The sequence below is a fragment of the Macaca nemestrina genome, chromosome 9, assembly GCF_043159975.1.
Source record: "Macaca nemestrina isolate mMacNem1 chromosome 9, mMacNem.hap1, whole genome shotgun sequence".
In the NCBI taxonomy this organism is placed as follows: Eukaryota; Metazoa; Chordata; class Mammalia; order Primates; family Cercopithecidae; genus Macaca; species Macaca nemestrina.
The window spans coordinates 127054227-127078922 of NC_092133.1; the positions used below are offsets into that span (position 1 = coordinate 127054227).

The window sequence follows — 24696 nt, forward strand, 5'->3', positions numbered from 1 at the left end:
TGTGCACAGTTAATACTGCTCATGTCTTAACTTTGGCAAATAAAAGAACCTATGTACGTACTTAAACTCCTTCTTGTCTTTTGAACATCATCAAATGCCATGCAATTGGCAAATTGTGGATGCAACCAGTGGCATATTTGTTTAGCCAGTAAAACAGTATCAGATTAATCAACTTCTTGTTTAGAAACAGCTTTTAGGGGATTCTGTCTGCTTACTAGTTCCGAAATCACAGGCAAGTTGCATAACCTCTTGTGTCTCATTTTTCTCATCTAAAATTGAGAGGGAAGAAGATACTACTACTGTTGCCTTGTAGGGTTATTGTGAGAAGTAAGTAAATTGATAAAGTTCTTAAAACTGTCATGTTTTAAGCATTTGGTAAGCATTAGCTATTGCTGTTTGTTATTGCCTTATTTTGTTTGAACATTTTTTTTTTTTTTTGAGACTGAGTCTCACTCTGTCACCCAGGCTGGAGTGCAGTGGTGCCATCTCAGCTCACTGCAACCACTGCCGCCTGGGTTCAAGCCATTTCCCTGCCTCAGCCTCTCGAGTAGCTGGGATTACAGGCACCCATCACCACACCTGGCTGGTTTTTGTATTTTTAGTGGAGATGAGGTTTCACCATGTTGGCCAGGCTGGTCTCAAACTCCTGACCTCAGGTGATCTGCCCGCCTTGGCCTCCCAAAGTGCTGGAAATACAGGTGCGAGCCACCCCACTGGGACTGTGTTAACATTTTTGATTCTAGTGAGCAGATAGGTAAAGTGCTCAGCACAACACAGTGATGTAGTGGTCATTGCATAAATATTCTTTTTTCTCTCTTTTGTTTCATTTTAAAGATGAGGAATTTGTGCTGCAGAACAATCCAGTGATTTTCTTGGGATCTCATGGGATGACAGGGCCGGTCTCACCTGCTAGGAACTGTGCATTCTTTGCTTTGCTTTTATGTCTTATTTTATTCTAGATAGGAAGGAATTTTCCATTCAGGTTTATATTATTTTTATTATGGTTGGAATTTCTGTCATAAAGGACATTCCATCCAGGTGTCAATATTATTTTTCCAGTTTGCAAGGAAGAAGCTCAAGATTTAGAATGTGGAAAACTTGGTTGTACTCTGTTCTGATTCTGGTGGTCTGTGGAATCTTAGAAGAATACCTTTACTTCTCTGGCCCACTGTTTTCTTCTCTGTAAATTGAGGAGCTTAAGTTCTTTAATTTCTAGGGTTCGTTTGGCTCTAACATTCTACAACTATGATTTCTAGAACTACATACATCTTGTGTTACACAAATAAAATAGTCTATGCTAGAAAAATCAGTCAATACAAGCAAACCAAAAAGAAAAAGGAGGAGACAGAGGAGGAAGGTAGTTAGATATAAAATAAAAGGGACTCTGGTCCTTGAAGATTTTATTAACCCTAAAAAAGTTTTCAGCACTTGCCTTTTAATGGGAGTTTCAAAGCAGCTTGCTACTTTTATGGTACAAGTCTTCTGCCTGTCAGAGTTCTCCAGAGAAATAGAATCCGTAGGCAATATACATATGGAGATTTATTATGGAAATTGGCCCAGGCGATTATGGAGGCTAAGAAATTCCATGATGTGCTGTCTACAAGCTGGAGAACCTGAAAAGTTGGTGATGATGAGTCCAAGGCCGAAGGTTGGAGAGTCACAGGAGGGGTGCGTATCAGTGATGCAAGTCCCAGGATTTCAAGGCCCGGGAACCAGGAACGCTAATGTCTGATGGCAGGAGAAGATGGATCTTCATGAATTCTCCCTTCTTCTGCCTTTTTATTCTATGAGGCGCTCAATGAATTGGTTATTGCTCACCTGTATTGGTGAGGGGGGGTCTTCTTTACTTAGTCCCCTGATTCAAATGCTAATATCTTCTGGAAACACCCTCACAGACCAGGAAAAGAACATTTTACCAGCTATCTGGGTATCTCGTAGCCCGGTCAAGTTGACAACATTCACCATCATGTTCTGTATTGTATCCTAGTGTTTTATTTCATCTCTTTATTGCAGAGGAAGCTCATTGAGGGCAGCAACTGCATCTCACTCATATTCTATCCCTGTCCCACTGAAGAAGTACAGTGGCTTGCAGAGTAGTTGTAACTCACCAAGTTTTGTTAATAGCATCCAAAGACTGCATCTCTTAGGTGGCTTACTATATTTTTCTCTTTAATTCTCCCAGGCCTGTTCAGAAATAGTTTTTTTCTGTGTGTTTTTTCCTGGAACAAAAACTATAAAATGATGTGGTTGGACAGGAATGATGTGGGCTCCATAATTTAAATACCAGCGTCTTGGGTCTGTCTGTCTTCTTTCTCCTTAATGTCCTGATGGACTGAAATACTCCAATTAGTGACCAGCTCATGGGAGGGTTCTCAAGATAGGTGAATTTGCTGCTCTTCTGTGTAGAAACAGGGGCCGTCTTTTTTTTTCAGTTGTCGTATGTTCAATTGTTTTATTGTTGATTGAGAGATGACTTAATTGGGATTGATAGACCCTTTATCTGTGCCTAGTAGAATTCAGTCAAGTATTCAAAATTTCAAGTATTTTGAAAACTTACTACTGAAGAGTGTCAGTAACCCTGAACAATAATTAGTTGTGAACTAAGGAAAAGCTTTCATCCCACAGTGATATTTTTAAAGTTTTAACTTATGAACAAATTTCAAAAGAAAGGTTTTTATGATTCTGGGTGTGTTGATGAATATAATATTTTTATTATTTATTGATATCAAATATTTTATTGTCTGTCTTCATTTTAATACATTGTCAGAACCTGCATACGTAGTAGTAGATCAGAATCTGTGTCCTACTACCAAGTGTGAAATAACTTCAGCCATGCGACATGGGCAGGCATTTTAAGCAGCATCATGGAGATGCAGAGCTCAAGTTGGTCAGCATTGCTGCCCGGTGCTGACATCTGGCCAGCTTCCACATTCCTGTGGAGCCTCTGATGAGGGTTATTTAAAGCTGTGGCTGTTTCTAGTCCACCAGGGAGCCAAAATGGAAAAGCCGTTTACACCACACTGCATGTTAAGATCCAGTTAATTCTTTGTGGTCTAGAACTCTGGGATGATTGGCATTAACATGGCGGTCTTTGTGTACAACTGCAGAGGGTTCTGTCTACAATGCAATTTGTAGAATCTTGCAGAATTGGAATAGTGCACCCTGCAGTGGTAAAACAAGGTGGCCTCTGAATATCCCAGAAGGTATGGTGGTTCTTCCAGCATGTTACATTTGAAACCACAAGAGGTGTGAAAAAGCACTGGCCGGGCACGGTGGTTCATGCCTGTAATCCCAGCATTTTGGGAGACTGAGGCAAGCGGATCACGAGGTCAGGAGCTCAAGAACAGCTTGGCCAACATAATGAACCCCGTCTCTACTAAAAATACAAAAATTAGCCAGGTGTGGTAGTGCGTGCCTGTAGTCCCAGCTACTCGGGAGGCTGAGGCAGGAGAATTGTTTGAACCCAGGAGGCGGAGGTTGTAGTGAGCCGAGATCATGCCACTGTACTTCAGCCTGTGACAGAGTGAGACTCTGTCTCAAAACAAAAAAGTGATGAACTCTTTGCGAATAGCAAGACCTCTTCAATGGCTTCCATTTGGAATGCACAATCTTTGAGCTGAACTGGTGATTGCAGTCCAGTTTTTATGACCAACGTTACAGAACCATTCATTTAGAGTCCAAGATGGCCAGTGCTCACCCATGAGAAGATCTTAGAAACTTCCAAGCTCAGTTTCATTTTGTGTATTTTCAGGTCTTATCTCCCGTGTCTCATCCTGGCTTTGATCCCCCTCATCTGTCTGGATGTAAGTGCCGTTCTGTGAAGCTAGAACTTTTTCCTATCTCTGAAGTGCTACTAAAGGAATCATTTGCTTCTTAATTTGTCAGATTGAAAACTATGGAGACAAGTTCCAGAGTGCCACATCTTTGTGATATGTTAGGCCACTTTGAGAACAAGTCAGTAACGTCATATTACAGGGCTGTGGATTGTATCCTGCTTATTTTTCCTTCCTTATGTTGTCTACTTTATCCTGAAGAAGAGGAAAAAACCAGGACCTATTTCAAATACTGATATCTGCTTCCATGAGTTATCTAGACATAATGATTCTTTTTCTAGGAGTTTTAGTTTTTTGATTTTTCTTTTACTTTTCTTTTCTTTTTTTTTTGTTGAGACGGAGTATCTCCGTTGCCCAGGCTGGAGTGCAGTGGTGCGATGTCAGTTATCACACCAACCTCTGCCTCCTGGTTTCAGGCGATTCTCCTGCCTCAGCCTCCTGAGTAGCTGGGACTACAGGTATGCACCACCACGCCCAACTAATTTTTTGTACTTTAGTGGAGACGGGATTTCACCATGTTGAACAGGCCAGTCTTGAACTCCTGAGCTCAGGCAGTCTACCCATCTCAGCCTCGGAAAGTTCTGGGATTACAGGCATGAGCCACCACATCTGGCCAGTTCTTTGATTGTTTTTTGTTTTTGTTTTTGTTTTTAATTTTTCTTTTTTTTTTTGACAGATGGCTCATGCCTGTAATCAGCACTTTGGGAGGCCAAGGCAGGTGAATCACCTGAGGTCAGGAGTTCAGGACCAGCCTGGCCAACATGGTGAAACCTCGTCTCTACTAAAAGTACAAAAACTAGCTGGGTACGGTGGGGCACGCTTGTAACCCCAGCTACTTGGGAGGCTGTGGCACGAGAATTGCTTGAATCTGAGAAGTGGAGGTTATAGTGAGCCAAGATCATACCACTACACTCCAGCTAGTTCTTTGATTTTTCTGAATTTACTCCATTAAAATACTGACCACTCCTTCCAGGTTCTATCCTGTATTAGTACGTTCTCACACTGCTATAAAGAGCTGCTTGAGGCCGGGTAGCTTCTGAAGAAAAGAGGCTTAATTGACTCATAGTTCCACAGGCTATACCTGGAAGCATGGCTGAGGGGCTCCAGAAAACGTACAATCATGGTGGAAGGTGAAGGGGAAGCAATCACGTCAGAGCAGGAGAAAGAGAAAGCAAAGAAGGAGGTGCTAACACACTTTCAGACAACCAGATCTGGTGAGAACTCACCATCATGAGAAAGGCAAGCGGGGAGTCTACCCCCATGATCCAATCACTTCCCACCAGGTCCCTCCCTCAACACAGAGGATTACAATTCAACACGAAATTTAGGAGGGGACACAGAGCCAGACCCTATCATATGCCTTCCTTGTTTTTCATCTCTGTGCTCAGATAAGCCTGGGATTGATTCCATCACCCATGAGTTGCAGAGGTCCCCTGGGTGCATGGTGTACTCTGTACCCTAAAGCGTTTCTCAATTTGTTACGTCTTACAATAAGTAACATCTCTTTCTGAACTGCCATTGTCCTTGTAAATCTACCTCCCAGTGTCCATGATTCTTTTATACCTAGCGTGTTAAGTGGTTGATCCATATTCTCTCTTCTGTAAGTTGGGTGATCGTGTAGCTTATCCTCCAAACCAGGACATTTTTTAGAGGGACAGTTGGTGTAACCCGAGACCATTCCAGGCTAATCAGGATGTGTGATCGATGCTGCCTCTAAGAGAATCTCCAGGGTAGAGACGGCCGGCGCTCTGAGTGTGATCGGTAAATATCCAGTCAATAAGTGCCTGCGTGAGTCCTTGATTGTCTTTCTTGTGAAATTATTGAATCAGCTAATTCCTTTCTAGCATTTTCGTGCTGATTCCCTTCCTGGCTCAAGAATAAAAAAATCATAAATCACAGGTACAGTGCCAGCAGTCTCACCCTGCCCCCACACCCAACAAATGCTTCCCTCCCAATGATTTTGCTTCCCACTGTTCATTTTGGCCTGATCCAACGTTCACCTAAATAATATTCCTAAAGAGGCTAGAGATAGAATGATAACCAAGGCACTGTAGCATTTCACTGTGCACGTCAACACATTTTCTCAGTGATTGAGTTGAATTTTGAAATGTATTCTACTCTGAAAATGCCCAGACAAAGCATAGTTGAATATTGCTTTAGGAATTTTAATAACAGTTTGTTCTCACTGCTTTGGGGGAGCTCATTCGGAACGGTGTCTGGTTAGCAGGAGCATTAGAGGATGTTATTAACACAGCAGAAGATCTACCAGATGTGATTACGGTCAGCAAGACACCGGTAGCGGGTCAGTGGTACTGCCTGCTCCCGTTTTCCTGACATGTTCAGCGGGGGCAGCTTTTGTACTTTTAAATAACCCATTCTATTTTGGTAGACCTTTTCTACCTTCTTTTCTAACAGCGCCGTTTCCATACAAGACTCACAATGAACTCACCATTCCCGAGTGGAAAGGAGTGACTGGTTGTATAAATACGTGTGTCTCCACTTGGTCTTTGCCAGTCCCGGCTTTGTGGGGGTCTGTTGATTCTTTCAACTTAGCTGCCCTCCCTGCAGACCCGACCTGCAGTCCTTTGTTACTCTCAATATTTTTCTCAAAAATCTTTTATTAACTTTTTATTTTCTGCTCTCGTTTTTCTTCCTCTTACCTACTTTAGCATGTGGTCCCGTGGCAAGAGTGAGAAAGAAAAATACACTCTGGTGGTGTGATCAGGTGAAGCAACTACTGAATTTCTCTTCTCTATTAAAGGAAAAAAAAAGAAAACACAACTTTTGAACTTCTTTAGTTTCTCTCCTGCGAAGTGTTTGTTGAAAGGACACAATGAAATGACTGAAAAGAACCAGTTTTCCCTCATTAAATCTGTCCTTGTGAACCTAAGCTTGTGAACTTTGCACTTTTTTGAGAAGAACAACATTTTTTTTTTCCCTTCTAATTAGTTGCTTGTGCTATTTTAGGAGAAATTAAGGCAGGGAAGATGGGAGTACCTTCAGTTTTCTTTTGATTTCAGTGACTCTCAAATGGATGGTCTGCGGGTGTGAGAGACTGCTAATTGTCTGCCAGTTTCAGCTCACCTATCTTTCTTGGTAATAAAACACCTAATTTTTACCTGGCACATGGTCACCCAGAAGCCAGACTTGTAGCTAGGCATCACTGTGTTACTAAGTTTTGATTACTTGCTTGTAAGTGGAAATACCGTGTACAACTTCTTGGATGTGTCCTGAAGGAGGAAGCCTTCTTTATCCTTTCCTTTTTCCTGAGAGGAATGTCGATGTGATGGCTGAGCTCAGGCTGTCATCTTGGGCCAGGAGGTGTGTTTTAGTCAGCTCTGGCTGCTATAACAAAAATACTATAGACTGGGTAACTTCAACAACAGAAATTTTTTATTCGTGGTTGTGAAGGCCAGAAATTCCAAGACCAAGGTACTGACAGATGCAGTGTCCGGTGAGGGCTCTCTTACTAGTTTGTGGCAGGCCACCTGCTTGTATTCTCTCCCATTGGAGAAAGAGATCATGTCTCGCATGTCTCCTCTTACGAAGGCACTGACTTCATTCATGAGGGCTCCACCCTCATGTCTAATCACCTCCCAAAGACTCCACCTCCCAATACCATACACGGGGGATTGGGGCTTCTGTATATGAATTTTTCGGGGAAAAATTCCCAAATGTACAGTCCCTACCAAGGTGGGAGCCATGTACAGGGGATGGCTTGGTAACAGGAAACCAGGGGCCTCTGGACTGCCTATGTGTAAGTGAGAGAGAGACTCCTGTTTTGTATAACTCCTGTTAAGTGTCGTTTACTCTTACATGAAGCTGAGCATAATCTTAACTGATACATCTGTGAATCTTTTTAATAATCTTGTTTGTTATCAGGGATTTCTGGGGAGATTGTTTTCATGTCAGACTATATATCTCAGAGATAGAGCAATGCTTTGTCTGGTGGACAGAAAAATCTGAACTCTTAGAAATGTGTGAGATTTCTGCAGCGTGTAACATCTTAACCATCATGTGGGAAACCACCATCGGGATTCTGTATAAAAGCCACAAAAATGCCTTTCTTCTTCTCCTTGGCCTCTTTCTGTCCCATTCTGTAACAATTCGGTCCTAAAGCCATTAACTGGGTGTATTAGTTTGTTTTCACACTGCTAATAAAGACATACCAAGACTGTGTAATTTATAAAGAAAGAGGTTTAATGGACTCACAGTTCCACATGACTGGAGAGGCCTCACAGTGATGGGAGGAGATGAAGGAAGAGCAAAGGGACGTCTTACATGGGGGCAGGTAAGAAAGTGTGTGCTGGGGAACTCCCATTTATATAACCATCAGATTCCGTGAGACTTATTTACTGTCATGCAAACAGTATGGAGAACCCCCCGCCTCTGCCCCGTAATTCAATTATCTCCATCTGGCCCTGCCCTTGACAAGTGGGGATTATTAAAATTCAAGGTGAGATTTGGGTGGGGACACAGCCTAACCATATCAGTGGGACAGGAAAAGAGAGGCGTTCAGGGGTGGCCTGTGGGGGAGCATTGGCACCTTAGTGGGTGAGGAGAGCAGCCATCTAAGGGTTGGGCAAGTCGGGGCCCAGGCAGAGTGAGGAGGGTGTCCTGGTGGAGGTGGCCTGGCATGGAGTTTAGTATCAGGGCAGAGTGAGGAGGAAGGGGTGATGGGGAGATTGGTTGCTGTAGTGGAACAAATGTTGGATAATTGAAAGAGCTCCCCAGATTCCACAGCGCCTGCTCACATGAGGACTTAATAAGAGCACAGAAGGTGGTTCAGCTGGAGGAAGAAAGCACAAGCCAGCACTGGTGACCCAAGAAACTCAGTGGTGTGGCTCCATAGGACACATTTTGTCTCCAGATTATGAATCATCAAGATGTGTCCAAGGAATCTTGGTGTCAGGAGAGCCTGGGCAAAAACATGGAGCGCTGTCTTCTGTGCTTGGCCAGTCAGCAAGCCAGCCTAGGCCCTGTGACCAGGTGTAAGGCATCGATCCGATCCGCACCTCCCTGAATGGTCTAAGCAAGCTGGCCCTGGGGACCACCAGGGGCGTTTTTAACTTTAAACTGGCCCACTCCTCCTTATCTTGATTAAGAGTCAGTACCAAACTTCCAGGGGTCCTTGCAGATGAGCATAGAGCTGTCCCGGTTTCACTGTAAGATAACCGTTTTATGCAGCTCTATAGAGGGGTATTGATTAAATGAGTAAACGATTTAAAGACCATAGAAGTGGAGTTCTCGTCGTTGGAGGAGAGAATTACAAATACAGGAAGAGAGAAAACTAGAATGAACCCTGAGATGTATTGGAGTTGGGTAGATTGGGGTGAACATAGGGTGTTTAAAAATAGAAATAGACAGTGAAATCAATATAGGTATTAGGAGTGTGTGTATTTCCTAGCTGTGACCACTCAGAGGGGCCGAGAGTACCTAACTCCCCACCCTGGCCCATAGCAGTGAGCACATCTAGTGCCTGAATTTTGGCTTATAAATATTACTTCCCACTAAAGGGAACCAGAAGTCATGGGAGAAATGGCTGATCCCAGGGCTGTGGTAGAAAAAATACAAGATGAACCTGAATATCTTGTGTCAGAAGGCAAGAAAGTGCTGCAAGAATGAGGGGGCGTGTCAAAAGGACTAAGAAGCCAGCTTGGATGGACTCATACTGGCCAAATCAGGGACAGTTTGAATATCACTGTAAATAATAATGATAAATGATAACCCATCAGCTAAAATAGCAAGCTGCAAAGCCTTACAAGTATAACTAAATAAACCATGATCTCCCAGTACCAATGCTGTTGACCTTTTGGATTGGATGATTCTTTGTCACGGGTTGGGCTGCCTTGCGTGATGTAGGATGTGTGACAGCATCCCTGGTTTCCATCCGCTACACCAGTGCTTTACACTAGTGCCATCCAGCAGACAGAAAATGCCAGTCACCAGTGAAATTTTAGATTTTCTAGTGGCCACAGTTGTTACAATCCAAAATGTCTCCAGACATTACCAGATATCCCAGTTCGGGCGGGGGGACAAAGTTGCCTTGACTGAGGACCAAAAGACACAAGAATAAGTTTAGAGTTTGGTGAGGAACAGGATATTGACATTGTATCAAAGTACCCTTCCTCCTTTTCCCAAATTTACTAATTACTAATTACAAGAGGGGAAAACAAGACGTTGGCAATGGAGAAGCCAGGCAGACTTCAGCGATCAAAGCGAAGATCCTTATCAGTGGGATAAATGGAAGTCGTATGTCCTAGGTAGGGTGCCATGACAAGAGCAGTGTTTCTGCGATATCCCTGCCAAGGATGCTGATATGGTTTGGATCTGTGTCCCCACCAAATCTCATGTGGAATTGTAATCCCCAGTGTTGGAGGTGGGGCCTGGTGGGAGGTGACTGGATCATGGGGGCAGAGTTCTCATGAATGGGTTAGCACCATCCCTCCTGTATTAGGGTTCTCTAGAGGGACAGAACTAATAGCATATATATACATATATAATATATATGCACATATGTATACATATATATACATATATAATATATATGCACATATGTATACATATATATGCACATACATACACGTATATATACACACGTATATATATACACACACATGTATATATATAAATCTGTATATCGAGAGAGAGCACGCAAGAGTTTATTAAGTAGTATTAACTCACACGATCACAGGGTCCCACGACAGGCCATCTGCAAGCTGAGGAGCAAGGAAAGCCAGTCCAAGTCTCAAAGGTGAAGAACTTGGAGTCCGATATTCGAGGGCAGCAAGCATCCAGCACAGGAGGAAGATGTAGGCTGAGAGGCTAAGCCAGTTTAGCCTTTTTCTACCTGCTTTATATCCTGGCCATGCTGGCAGCTAATTAGATGGTGCCCACCCAAAATTAAGGGTGGATCTGCCTTTCCCAGCCCACTGACTCAAATGTTAATCTCCTTTGGCAACACCCTCACAGACGTACCCAGCATCAACACTTTGCATCGTTTAATCAAGTTGACACTGAGTATTAACCGTCACACCACTTTTGTACTGTATAGTGATAGAGTTCTCGTGAGATCTAGTTGTTTAACAGTGTGTGGTACCTCCCCCCCACCCCCCATTCCTCCTGCCCTGGCCATGTGATATGGTTTGGCTGTGTTCCCATCCAAATCTCATCTTGATTTTAGCTCCAATGATTCCTACATATCGTGGGAGGAACCTGGTAGGAGGCAATTGAATCATGGGGGTGGGGCTTTCCCATGCTGTTCTTGTTATAGTGAATAAGTCTCAGGAGATTGAATGGCTTTATGAAGGGGAGTTCCCCTGCATACGCTCTCTTACCTCCTGCCATGTAAGATGTGCCTTTGCTTCTCCTTTGCCTTCTGCCATGATTGTGAGGCTTCCCGGCCATATGGAACTGTGAGTCCGTTAAACCTCTTTCCTTTATAAATTACCCAGTCTCAGTCTCAGGTACATCTTTATTAGCAGCGTGAGAACAGGCGAATACCTCATGTGAAGATGTCTGCTCCAGCTTTGCCTTCCGCCATGAGTAAAAGTTCCCTGAGGCCTCCCCAGAATCAGATGCTTCTATGCTTTCTGTACAGCCTGCAGAACCATGAGCCATATAAACTTCTTTTCATATAAATTACTCAGTCTCAGGTATTTATTTATAGCAATGTGAGAATGGACTAATACAGATGCATGAATCAAGAATCAACAAATGACAAATCTCCAGCCTGGGCAACAGAGTGAGACCCCCATTTCTTAAAAAAACAAAAACAAAAACAAAAACTTTTAATCAAGCAAGCATGGTGCTGTGAGCCTATAGTCTCAGCTACTTGGGAGGCTGAGGTAGGAGGATTGCTTGAGCCTGGGAAGCTGAGGCTGCAATGAGCTGTAATTGCACCACTGCACCCCAGCCTGGGCAACAGAGCAAGGCCATGTCAAAAAAAAAAAAAAAAAAAATTCTGCATAGAGGGACATAATATAAAACAATTGCCCCTGCAGTCTTCACAATTGCCAAGGTCACGAAAGTCAAGGAAAGAGAAATTCTCAGCCTAGAGGAGATGACAAACACCTGACAGCTACCCACAACGTGAATTCTGAACCAGACCCTATTTCTTCCCTAAAATAAATAATTGGGAGAAACTTGGATTTGGAGAAACTTGGATTTGGAGAAACTTGGATGGGGGCTAGGATTAGATGGTCCTCATGTACTGGGTTAACTATTTTGATGGTTGTATTGTGGTTATGTACATTTTTGCTTGTAGGAGGTATACCCTAGAGTTTATGGGGCGTCAGGCCAGCAAAATTAATCTCAGTGGTCCAAGCTGGGAAAACAGGTTTTTGTATTGCATTTTGAACTTCTCTGTAAGTTTGCAATGGTTTGGAAAAAAAAAAAAAAACAACATGCGGGCAGACTCGGTGGCCCACGCCTGTAATCACAACACTTTGGGAGTCCGAGGTGGGCAGATCATGAGGTCAAGAGATGGAGACCATCCTGGCCAACATAGTGAAACCCTATCTCTACTAAAAATACAAAAATTAGCTGGGCATGATGGCACACGCTTGTAATCCCAGCTACTCTGGAGGCTGAGGCAGAAGAATTGCTTGAACCTGGGAGGCGGAAAGTGCAATGAGCCGAGATTGCGCCGCTATATTCCAACCTGGCGACAAGAGTGACACTCAGTCTCAAAAAACAAACAAACAAAAAAAATTGCAAAAGTGTGGTCAGTAGAAGTGATACATATTTTCTTTAAAGCATGCTGAGTCCCAACATCGAGACCCTTCCTGAGAAGAATTTTTGTCTTATCGATTTAAGGAAAAACCTCTACTGCATTAATAGAATGTTCTTATAGAAATAATTTGGGAGACTGGACACAGTGGCTGATGCCTGTAATCCCAGCATTTTGGGAGGCTGAGGTGGGAGAATTACTTGAGCCCAGGAGTTTGAGACCAGCCTGGGCAAAATGGTGAGACCCACATCTCTACAAAAAATATAAAATTAGCCAGGCATGGTGGCACACGCCTGTGGTCTCAGCTACACGGGAGGCTGAGGCAGGAGAATCATTTGAACCTGGGAGGTGGAGGTTACAGTGAGCTGAGATTGTGCCACTGCACTCCAACCTGGGCAACAGAGTGAGACCCTGTCTCAAAAAAAAAAAAAAAAAAATTAGAAAAATTTACACACACACATGTGTATATGCATATGTGTGTATTTGCTGACACATGCAGTGAAGTTTCAGACCCCAGACTAGAGGGCAGATCATTTCTCTCTTTTACTTTTGTGGCTGTGTATATATTTTCTTTATTTATAGTTAGAAAAACCATTCTTTAAGCAAACCTAATCTTACTGAGCAGATTAAACCGCCATGATAATGTTTGAAGCTGGAGAGCAATCTGCATTTCAAATCAGTGCTTCAAAATGTCAACCAAAATATGTTTAGAAGAAATTGTCAAGGGTTTTAACTCCGCTCATCAGATAGCATGGAGGGGAATTTCTGGATGGGCACCGAACATAGATGAAACAGTAATACTGGTGGCCTTCTGCTAGATAAGTTTCTGTTTGGATGAAGTGTCGTCAAAAAAAAAATAATTAAAATTTTTTAGCACAAGTAAGGCCCCTGTGCACCTCTATCCCCTTGGCTGGTCTTTCTGACCGGCACAGATAATTGAGATGAATCACTAATGGCTAGGCAAGCAGGCCGGGGCACCACACAGAGCTAACTGGCCCTTGTCATGTTGGATTCTGTGACATTAATCTCATTAGCTCTAACTTGCTGTGCTAATTGCACCGTTAGTTGGGTGCCTTTTCTTCCTTTGGTTTAACATTGAACAGATCGTATTCCATGAATCCTAGTTTCTATTTTGGTGAGTGAGAATGCTTCAACCTGTGAACATAACTTTGCCGTTTGCTTTGTAGGAGTACAGGTAGAATCCGAATACAGCGATAAATTTACTGACTTGACTTTTTTTTTTCTTTTTAGTTACCTTATCCCATATCACACAACTGGTCCTCAGCCATAACAAGTTAACAAGTAAGTGATGTTTCTCTTTTTTTACAGTTTCTGACATTTAGGTAATCCTATGGCACTGCTGAGTCTGTTACTGTTTCCTTGGAAGAAACTAATGACAAATGATTGTTTGCAGAAACCTTATTTTGGTGACACGAAGATGAGAATATTGTTGTCTTGTATTTTGTCCTTTTGTAGTTAGCTCTACTTTGAAGATTCTTTTCTTTTCTTTTTTTTTTTTTTTTTTTTGAGATGGAGTCTCGCTCTGTTGCCCAGGCTGGAGTGCAGTGGCCGGATCTCAGCTCACTGCAAGCTCCGCCTCCCGGGTTCACGCCATTCTCCTGCCTCAGCCTCCGGAGTAGCTGGGACTACCCGCCACCTCGCCCGGCTAGTTTTTTGTATTTTTAGTAGAGACGGGGTTTCACCATGTTAGCCAGGATGGTCTCGATCTCCTGACCTTGTGATCCGCCCGTCTCGGCCTCCCAAAGTGCTGGGATTACAGGCTTGAGCCACCGCGCCCGGCCTTGAAGATTCTTTTCTTTTCTTTCTTTCTTTTTGAGACAGGGTCTCACTGCGTTACCCAGGTTGGTCTTGAACTCCTGGGCTCAAGTGATCTTCCTGCCTCGGCCTCCCAAAGTGCTGGGATTACAGGCATGAGCCATGGCGCCTGGCCTAAAGATTCTTTCTTATCATGTTTATAAACCAAAGAGGAAAAAAATGGTATTGTTTCTCTAAGTGGTTCCGTTCAGAGATAGTAAATGCTGTGGTGACCTGAACTGCCAGACCATTGGTGAGCATTTCAGGAGAAAAACTGACTTGAAAGCATTGAAAACTTGAAATGATTAGAACGAGTTCTTCATTTTCATTTATATTTCCTCCTCAAAAGGAAAAGGTTTAAGTGTTCAATACACTTTCCGTCCCTGCTTGATGGGGGAAAAGATGCAAAATTGTATACATGATAGACCTTTACATCTGTATTTTTTTAAATTTTTGAGTCTGGCTTCCCCAAAAGAAAAATTCTGCTGGGCATCCATAGAGCCCCACAGTAGAAGTATCTGCTTAGCATACAGTAGGATGAATGCCTATTTTTGTATGAATGTCTTGTGTGCATGACGGGCCATTTTCTTCATAGAGCACTGGCTTTAAAGATTTTAATGGCAGGGACCCACGCTCCTTTCCCTTTCCTAATTGACTGTCAGTTCTCTTTGCTTGCCATTTTTCCTGCAGACTTGAATGATTTTCTAATCATGTGGCAAGAATTTGTTAAGGAGCTTTCCGAGTCCAGTGAAATTGAGCAGAATGTCATGTTGAGGGATTTATGTCATGAATTTATGTGTGTATGTGTGTTATATACAGCCTGAAGCACAGAGCTGTTGATTATTGAGAATTAAGAGCGGCAGGCCGGGCGCGGTGGCTCAAGCCTGTAATCCCAGCACTTTGGGAGGCCGAGACGGGCGGATCACGAGGTCAGGAGATCTGACACGGTGAAACCCCGTCTCTACTTTAAAAATACAAAAAACTAGCCGGGCGAGGTGGCGGGCGCCTGTAGTCCCAGCTGCTCGGGAGGCTGAGGCAGGAGAATGGCGTGAACCCGGGAGGCGGAGCTTGCAGTGAGCTGAGATCCGGCCACTGCACTCCAGCCTGGGCGGCAGAGAGAAGCTCCGTCTCAAAAAAAAAAAAAAAAAAAAAAAAAGAGCGGCAGCGAGGTCCCCTCATGCGCAGGAAACAAGCGGATTAGTTCGTTGTTAGCCAAAGCGCGTATTTGTAAGGCAAAGGCAGAGTGATGACACAGTTGTCCACTTCAGTAGTGGTGGCCACAGAAGCCAAAAGTGAGACCTATAAATCTTGTGTGGTCATTGTTGTAACAGGTAATTTATTGCCGGTTTCATCGTTTTTCTGGGAAATGGTCCCGTGGTCCACAGAGACCCGATTCTCAGTTCAGAAGGGATTCGTGGTTTGTTTTGAAGGGTGGGCCACATGATTCCTAAATCCCTCAAGATTTGTGAGCAGTAATAACTGACATGCTCTGTTGTGTAGTTTATTAAAGTATTTCTTAATTGCTAAGCTTATCGTTGTTATAACAATGATATCTTGTTTCGCTTATCTTGTGCAAACCAGTTTACACAAGAAAGCAAAACTGGCCAGGATCAGTGACTCGTGCCTGTAATCCCAGCACTTAGGAAGGCTGACGTAGGAGAATTGTTTGAACCTAGGAGTTTGAGATCAGCCGAGGCAACATACCGAGGCCTCCATCTCTACCAAAAATCAAAAAATTAGCTGGACATGGTGGGTGCACCAGTGGTCCCAGCTACTCCAGAGGCTGACCCCAGTAGGTCGAGGCTACAATGAACCAGATGATGACACTGCACTGCAGCCTGGGCGACAGAGGGAGACCCTGTCCCCAACAGAAAGAAAGCAAAACCTTTATTTCTATTAAATCATTCATTGATCTCTTCTTTGAAAACATCTTGCAGATCATTGTAATTTATTTCTTTTTACAGGGGTCAATGGATCAGTTTCTTCCTCCAGGCATTATACTATTAGATTAATTTCGAGGGGCATATTTATATGTGGAGTTACATTGTGTTGGCCATTCAGGAGACTGACTGTGAAAGAATCCAAACTTTATTATTTCTGCCGTGCCAGTTTTTTTTCCCTTTTCTTCACTCCATTTGAGACACTCTTGACCTAATCCAGTAAACTCTAATTAATGGTCTTGGTAAATTCTGTTTCAAGCCATCCTGAGTAGTATCAGTGACACCCGATCTGTTTCAGTAAGGTCAAATTTGCATCCTTTACTATTTTTCTGGCATTTAAATGAATGACTTTGCTATGGTTTTTCAAGTGTTTATAGTAAATATGTCCATTTGATGGAAATATAAATATGCATTAAATGTAAGTGGCTAGGCACACCCTGCTGTCACTTTTTATGGTAATCAGTGTCTTTCACTTTCTGTTGTTTTTAATAGGGACCAGCTGACAACGCCACATTAAAACCACAGGGACTCAAAAGATAACTCCCCCACCCCCTCAGCCGGCACTGCTTTTATCTTGCAAAACTATTCGTGTTTTTCTCTTAGTATGCCAATTACACCTTCTCTGACATTTCCACTTATGTGCTCATGGAAGGAAGGAATGGTTTACTCAAACCGGGACATTGATTTGGGGACACTGTTGACTCCACTGACAAGATCTGCAGGGTTATTGAAACAGTGTGGCACGGGGTTGACTTCCCTTTTCTTGCCAGTGGTTTTGGCCTTGACAGGTCCACCCAGGGCAGTAAAAGTGAGGCCACAAGGAAGCTGAAAGTGGCATCTGTGATTCTGAAATTCCTCAAGAATTTGGGAGCAGAAATTCCTGAACTTTTAAATACTGCAGTTCATAAAAATATTTATGTATTGTCAAGCGAATTGCTGCTAATGCTTCAAGACTATTATGGTGACACTATTTAAATTTAAACCTGGGGGCTTGGGGCAGCATTGATGGGTTTTTGAAGTCAGCAGGGGAATTAATCTGTCTGTAGCAGCTTTCCTAGATGTGTCCATATGCATGATATATTTAAGGAGACAGGAAGAATAGTTGCAAGTGAATTTTTTTCTTCCGTCTCTTTGCTATGAATGGGCAGGTACTGACTTTGAATGCAACAAAGTCATTGACAAAGTCAGAATGCAAAGCCATCCTGGCCCAATGGGAAGAGTTTCAGATTAAAGATCCTTTTGGAAACACTGCTTTCTTTGAGCACCTGCCTGTGATGTAGTACGCACCTGGCAGAAGGCTGGCTTGCTCTTGTGCAGCTGCTCTCTCTCTGCCTTTCAGAAACTGCTCTAATCTGCCCCACATCCCATGCCAGCCTCTCCTCTTCATATGCTGCTCTAGGAAGATCTATCATCTTCTGTCCCCCGGTAGCCCTGCCTCTGGGCCCAGGGTCTACTCCTGCCTGCCTCTTGTCCTCTCTCCTCCTCTCTACCAGCCTCTCCCCATCCTCTCCCTGGGGCCCCCTGGCTGCTCTGGCCCATTTGAAGCCTTTCCTCCCCAAACTCTCTTGCATGTAGACTCTTTAACTCCAGCATGGCATTCCCTGTCCTTCTCTTGCTTTGTGTTTTTTTCTCTCTGTCCAAATAGATGGTAAGCTTTTGTGGAAGCAGGGATCATTTCATATTCTTCCTGAATGCCTGTGGCTGGGCACTTAGTGGCTTCCCTGTATAAACCGAGTGTTCACTGCTCCCAGGAGGTCTGTTAATGACAGGGAAGGGCAGAGAGGAAACCGCTGGCTGGAGAGAAAGTGGGGAACACTGGGACCAGACGGTTTCTTTGGGATTAACTGGTATGGGGACTTGAGTAGATGTGGGCATCACAGACTTCAGTTTCTTACTCATTATGTGCTCATTTCAAACATGGTAGAGCATGAATGCTCTAAAGATACATGACCTTCAGCCTGGGCAACACAGCAAGATCCTGTCTCTTAAAAAATGAGCCAGGCATGGTGGTGCACCCGTGTAGTCCCAGTTACTCTGGAGGCTGTAATGGGAGGACCACTTCAGCCCAGGAGTTTGAGGCTGCAGTGAGCTATGATTATACTACTGCACTCCAACCTGGGTGACAGAGCAAGATCTTAGCTCAAAAAAAAAAAAAAAAAAAAAAGATATATGACCTTATGTCCAGTAAATGATGGCCGTCTCATCTTTACAATCCTAGAGCCAAGGAATGATGGGCTGTGATGTGTGTTACTCAGGCACACAAAGGACTCGCAGCCAGGGAAACTGGTATCATGACCACTCAGATGCGTGGGAAGGCAGCAGTGTTGCCAAAGGTCATCTTCCTGTGTTTCTTTGCTTTTCCTTCCTGCCCCTGGCCTCTGGGGTTACCCTCCCTTTCAAGCCACTGTCGGCTGAGTCTTTTTTAGTCTGCTCCTTAATCCAATTCCCAGGTTTTATGGTGTTTGAAAGTGTGAGCTTTGTAAATGCTTTCCTACTGTTTTTTTGTTTTTAAAAAGGAGTTTCTTTTGGGGACAACCATTTTAAGACTTGTCCACTAGAGGTCACTGTTGAGACACATATGTCTCCTCCAGGTTTTGTACCTAAAGATTAGAAACCAACTTTGTTGTCAGAATAAATTTTTTGCAGGCTGTCCGGCCCTGCACCACAGGGCGTGTTGCTATTGCTGCTTACACAGTGCAGTTTTTACCATGTTTAAGGTAAATCCTTATAGAAGGAGGTGTGCTGTGTTTTTTGTTTTTCTCCTACCATGAGCATATTCAGTTTCACGTGTCATTATTTGGTGTTTATTATGGCTACTTTCTCAAATTAGAAACATTTTTTTCCCTCCAATATTCTTACATTGAAAGAATTATACTGCTTTACGTAGTATTTTGTATTGGGCATATATGAGGTTTTTTTTTTTTTTTTTTTTAACCTGCAGAAGAAAGTTTGAATTATTTATGTATGTAACCAGATTTTAATTCAAAAATAACTATAAAAATCAGGAAAATGTGTATTTTGTGCATATTTATGCTGATTCATAGACTGCCCAATTCCATTGTGTTGGGGAGAATATGAAATGAATGTGCATCAGGAAATGAATTGCCTTCTGTACCAGTGATAAACCAAGCTCTGGGCCTTACTTTTTTAAGTGAAGTTTTCCTTAAGTTTTAAAAATAGTTTTATTCCAACAGCAAAACCCATATGTAAACCTTGCAAGCACCTTAAATATGACAATAGTTTTTTTTTCAAAGTTTGTGACCCCTCTGTGTTGAGGATTAGACATTCATCATTTTGTGCAAGAAATAACCAAGGATATCTTTTTGCTCTGTGCAAACATTGAGGAGCTGACGTCTATGTAAAACCTTTCAAAAGGGGGTCTCTGAATGTAATTGTTTAGTTTCATACTTTGAACTTTTAACTGCCATATAAAGCCTTTTCCTGAGAGATTGGCAGTTTTGCCTACAATTTCAGATCTTCACTGTGATCATATCTCATCATTTAATGCATCGGAAATGGCTAGGCAGGTAGTAAACCTAAGTTTTATGGCAAAATATGGGTTTTAAAAAAATATGCACTATTTCCTATTAGTTATAGCTTATGTACAAATTTGTAATTATAGCAAACAAGAAATACTAAGATATCTTCTTTGGTGGTTTCAATAATTTATTTATCAAAGATAATATTCTAAGTACATAGAACTTAATACTTTTAAATTTTATGCAGATGTATATTTTATCTACCATAAGTCATTATAAACAAATTAAGCAGCATATTTCACATGAAAATGCTGCATTCTTAAAATCTGTAGATCCAATTTTAATGAAGAAAACTTAGCAGTTTTTAAACAGCGTTAATACATTGAAACCTTTTTATACAGACATAATAGATTGTTGGGATGATTGAGAAGAACTAACTGTCTGAATTCCTGAGGGTGACCTTCACCACTCTTCTCAGACCTTGCTGTTCTTGAGTCTGTAGTTATTCCATCCTTCATAGATTATTTGTCTTGCTTTATGCAAAAGTTCTTGTGCATGGCTTGTATGAAATTAAACCATGAGGGGGGAATATGTAAAATAAATGGTCTCTGTGTCATGAATTTATCTTGTGACAATATCAAAACAACTTGCTGTTTGCATTTTAACAGGGTGTAAATGTATTTATAATACAGAGGCTTTGATCAATAACTTATTTTTTAAATTACTGCACATTTATCAGTTCACTTCTGTGCCATCATTAAAAGATGAGAGTTAAAAAAAAATTTGCATAGTATCTTTGAATCCAACAGCTATTAATTAAACAGTGTCTATCTGATGGTACCGGTAGTCAGGTTACCATGAAAAAATGACTGGCAGTTGGGCATGCGTTGCTGTTTTTGGCTTTATTGAGTGAGCGCCTGAGATCATCCTATGGGAGGGTCTGTTGACCCAGGGACCCGGGACCAGTGCGGCCAAGGCCAGCGAATGAAGTCGAACAAATGTCTTCCCAATGGCATCTTATCTGTCCTCAGCTTGTAGACTGTGGCCACTCCCCCCTCCCCGTTCTCTTTGTTGTCAGGCCTACCAACCAAAACGTACCTGTTCCAGAATGCTTTTTCTTGAGGTCCTGTTCTGTGCTAAGTGGAAGCTAGCTAACATGTGAATTCCTCCACAATATATTTTTAAATGGAACCACCCCAATCGTGAGAACTTGAGCACGGTGGCAGGCTGTGGAGAAAATAAGACGGGGGAGTGTAAGCCTGTCACTTTCCAACTCATAATTAGCCCATGTGTGGGGCTGCTCCTGAAAAAGGTTTCTTTTGCTATTGATGATAGAATGTCTATCAAACAGAATTGATTTAACAGCAAAATATTCTACATAGATTTTCAGTTGATGCGCTCTCTCCTAAATCACTTGGTGTGTGTGTACATGGGAGTATGTGTGCAGAATGATAGAGGAGATATACTAAGAGGTGCGATACTTAGGTACATACATTCTTGTAGAGCATCTCTTCTCTTTACGTTTTTATTTTTTAGAGGTAGTGTTTTTATCACCCAGGCTGGAGTACAGTGGCACAATCCTAACTCGCTGTAACCTGAAACTCCTGGGCTCAAGCGAGCCTCCTAGATGGATGTGCACCACCACGCCTGGCTAATTTGTCCAGGCTGGACTCAAACTCCTGGCCTCAAGTGGTCCTCCTGCCTTGGCCTCCAAAAGTACCGGAAATATAGGCCACTGTGAGCCCCTGTGCCCAGCCTTCGTAACTTTTCTTAAGTCACTGATCTTTTTAAATAATAGAGCGAAAACTACAACCCTGATCCGTAGAGAAGTGCACGTGATGGTTGTAGTTTCACCAGAGGCCTGTGGATCCCATTGTGTTCATCCATGAATTCTTTAGAGGTCCACGGAGCTCAGATTTAGAAACTCCAGAATCGGATGAAGATAACACTAGTATGTTTGCATGCAGTGTGGACATAGTGATGTTATTTTTTTGTTTGTTTGAGACAGGGTCTCACTCTGTCACCCAGGTTGGAATGCGGTGGCGTGATTTCGGCTCACGGCAACCTCCATCTCCCAGGTTCAAGCGATTCTTCTGCCTCAGCCTCCCTAGTAGCTGGGACTACAGGTGTGCACTGCCACGCCCAGCTAGGTTTTGTTCTTAGTGGAGACGGGTTTCACCACATTGGCCAGGCTGGTCTTGAACTCCTGGCCTCAAGCAATCTGCCTGCCTTGGCCTAGTGATGCTCTTTCTTAAAGGAGATGCTTCTTGGAGATTTGTATAAAACTTCAGATGATTTTTAATGCATCACAGAACTCATTCTTGATGGCTTCTTAAAAAATGTAAAGTGCCACCTTATTACTCTACTCAAATTTACATTTTGTTAAATAAGAATTTGTAATCCTGGAGCTCCCAGGCTTGAACAGAACGTGCGTGTGGGCATGTGCACATTTTTTTTTTAACGGAATACCCTTCCCATTTCCATTTTTCTTTCTGTTCCTCAGCATCGCAGGCCAAAACCGCTCAAATACAATTGATAAGCAGTTAACAAACTCACTGACCTTGCGTTTTGCTGTTTTCAGTCTGAACCTTCTTTTGTCTAATTTTTTTGCTGTTTCTTTAGCTTTTTTCCCCCTGCCTATCTATTCTTTGTTCTAGTCTCCTGATTTTTTTTTTTTTTTTAAACTGATGTTCCTACCCCTGTCTCTGAATTTGGCTTATCCTTCAGAAAGTTGAGATGAATACTCATGTTTCTCTGTGAAGCCCTCCTTTTCAAATCCAGCTGAACCAGCACTGTGTGGAAAGAAATACCAGGCGCCCCACAGCCTGTGGGACCATCAAGAACAACACCTATGTGATAACTGCAGCAGGAAGTGAAAGAGGAAAGAGTGAGTTTGTTGAGCTCCCCCACTCTGTATCACGTGGAGGAGACAGGTGTAAAGTGGTTAAGTGACCAAAACAAGGGGACGATGGAGCTTTCTGTACGGCTTCCAAGTGGCTGTTCCACCGTGTCCCCTGCTACCTCTGCAAGTGATGTGTGTGCACTTGACGTCCCATCAGGTCAATCTAGGCGCTCCATGGACGAAGCATTCCTGTGGCTCTGGATCCTTACTCGATCCAATAGCAGAACAGGGAGAATTCCTAAGGTTAAAAGCCATAGCTGTGTTAGTTCGAAGGGAGTGATCAAAGCTCCCACGTGGATTTGGTGGATTTTCCTAGCCCTGGGCCTCTTCCTTCCCCTCCCCTTCTTGTCCTCTTCATGCAGTGACCCCAAACATAAGGTCCGGTAGGAAGAGAAGCAGTCCAGTTGTGGCCTCTTGATGGATTAATTCCGGTGTTTTTTTTGTTGTTGTTGTTTATTTATTTATTTATTTATTTTTGAGACAGGGTCTCACTTTGTTGCCCAGGCTGGAGTGCAGTGGTGCAATCTTGGCTCACTGCAGCCTTAACCTCCAGGCTCATGTGATCTTCCCACCTCAGCCTCCTGAGTAGCTAGGACTACAGGCATGCATCACCATACCAAGCTAATTTTTTGTAGAGGTGGGATTTCGCCCTGTTGCCCAGGCTGGTCTGAAACTCCTGGGCTCAAGCAATCCACCCACCTCAGCCTCCCAAAGTGCTGGGATTATAGGTGTGAGCCACTGCATCCAGCCTAGATTAATTCTTAATTGTAAAAGAAGACAGAAACTAATGGCAAAACGTGCTTTTCCTGTGTGCATGTAAGAGCGTGCGAGATAGAATGTGACTTGCTTACTGTCTACCTTGTAATGTTAATAATCTAGGCTTATGTGTAGATATACATTCATTTATATTATACATAGTAAAGGCATGTACTCATGTAAAAGAGCCTAGAGCACTCCTTTTATAATACTGAGCTTGCTTTTCTCCACTGATGGATTGAAGTTTTTTTTGTTTTTTCCATATTCTCCTTCTCTGTCTTCCCAGTGTTTTGGAATTTCCTGGGCATTTTTCCTGCCCTTCCTTTTCTTACCCTTCACTGGATGTCACTTCCTCCCCAGGCCACTGAATGCCATTTGCTTTCCTCTCAGCGCTGCTTCTCCCTCCCAGCTCCCCAATTAAAGCTCTTTATTGATGTATGGCTTTGCTGGAGGGGTAGCACATCAGAACTGGAGTGCAATTTAGAAGCGGTGTTCCTGCAAGAATTCAGAGTTCATACGTCCTCCTGAAGATGCTTTGGGAGTTAACACAAGATTCAGGCATTAACTAATTTTTATATCCGCAGAGGAGAAGAAATCCATGCTTGTCAGCTTTTTAGGAAATTTGTTTGGTCATGCATACACACTTTTTATAGCTCAGGAACATACATTTTTGCATGTTTGGCTTTATACTCTAAAATCGACCTTATTACTTGCTTATACCTTTTTTCCTCTAATGTTCATGTAACTGATTTTTCACATTGCTGCTGAAAGAGTAGGACCATTGTGTTGCGGTGAGTTAAGCCAGGGGATACTTTTGTTTCCTAAAATGACTTAGGCTATAGAATCCTGAGGCGGCTCATAATAGCATAGACTGAACATGTGCTTTGGAGCACAGGTCCTCAGTAAATACTTGTTGTTTATTAACCAAAAGTACATTACCATTGTTATTTATAAAGCCAATAATATTTGGAGGACGTTGGCCTTTCTTGGGGTAGACGCTTAGATATTTTGCTATTTTATGTTTACCTTGAGGAACATGTAGAACCTTTTAAATGAGAATTTGCTTTACTGTTTCATAAACTTTATGTTTTTAAATAACCTAGACCTACTGTAATTCACTGCTTTAATAGCTGCTTTGGGGGAAGTCCCATAAAATCTGTGAAGCCAGTTATCATTAGTATACTTTTGAACATCAAACTCTTATGGTCATATGTAATTAGTTCATTATCATCCACCTTGT

The 24696-nt window shown here is 42.7% G+C and overlaps 1 protein-coding gene across 2 annotated transcripts in view; it reads left to right on the plus strand.

The window, feature by feature from the left end:
• The window catches only part of LOC105488214 (Ras suppressor protein 1), a 232657-nt gene that overhangs the window by 20343 nt on the left and 187618 nt on the right, over positions 1 to 24696 (plus strand). Inside the window, exon 3 of one of the 2 annotated variants that reach the window (XM_071070430.1) lies at positions 13816 to 13866. The exons of the other annotated variant lie outside the window; for it this stretch is intronic. Within the exon in view, the coding sequence (XP_070926531.1) occupies positions 13816 to 13866 (51 nt within the window). The remainder of the gene's footprint in view (positions 1 to 13815; positions 13867 to 24696) is intronic. 2 annotated transcript variants of the gene reach the window in all.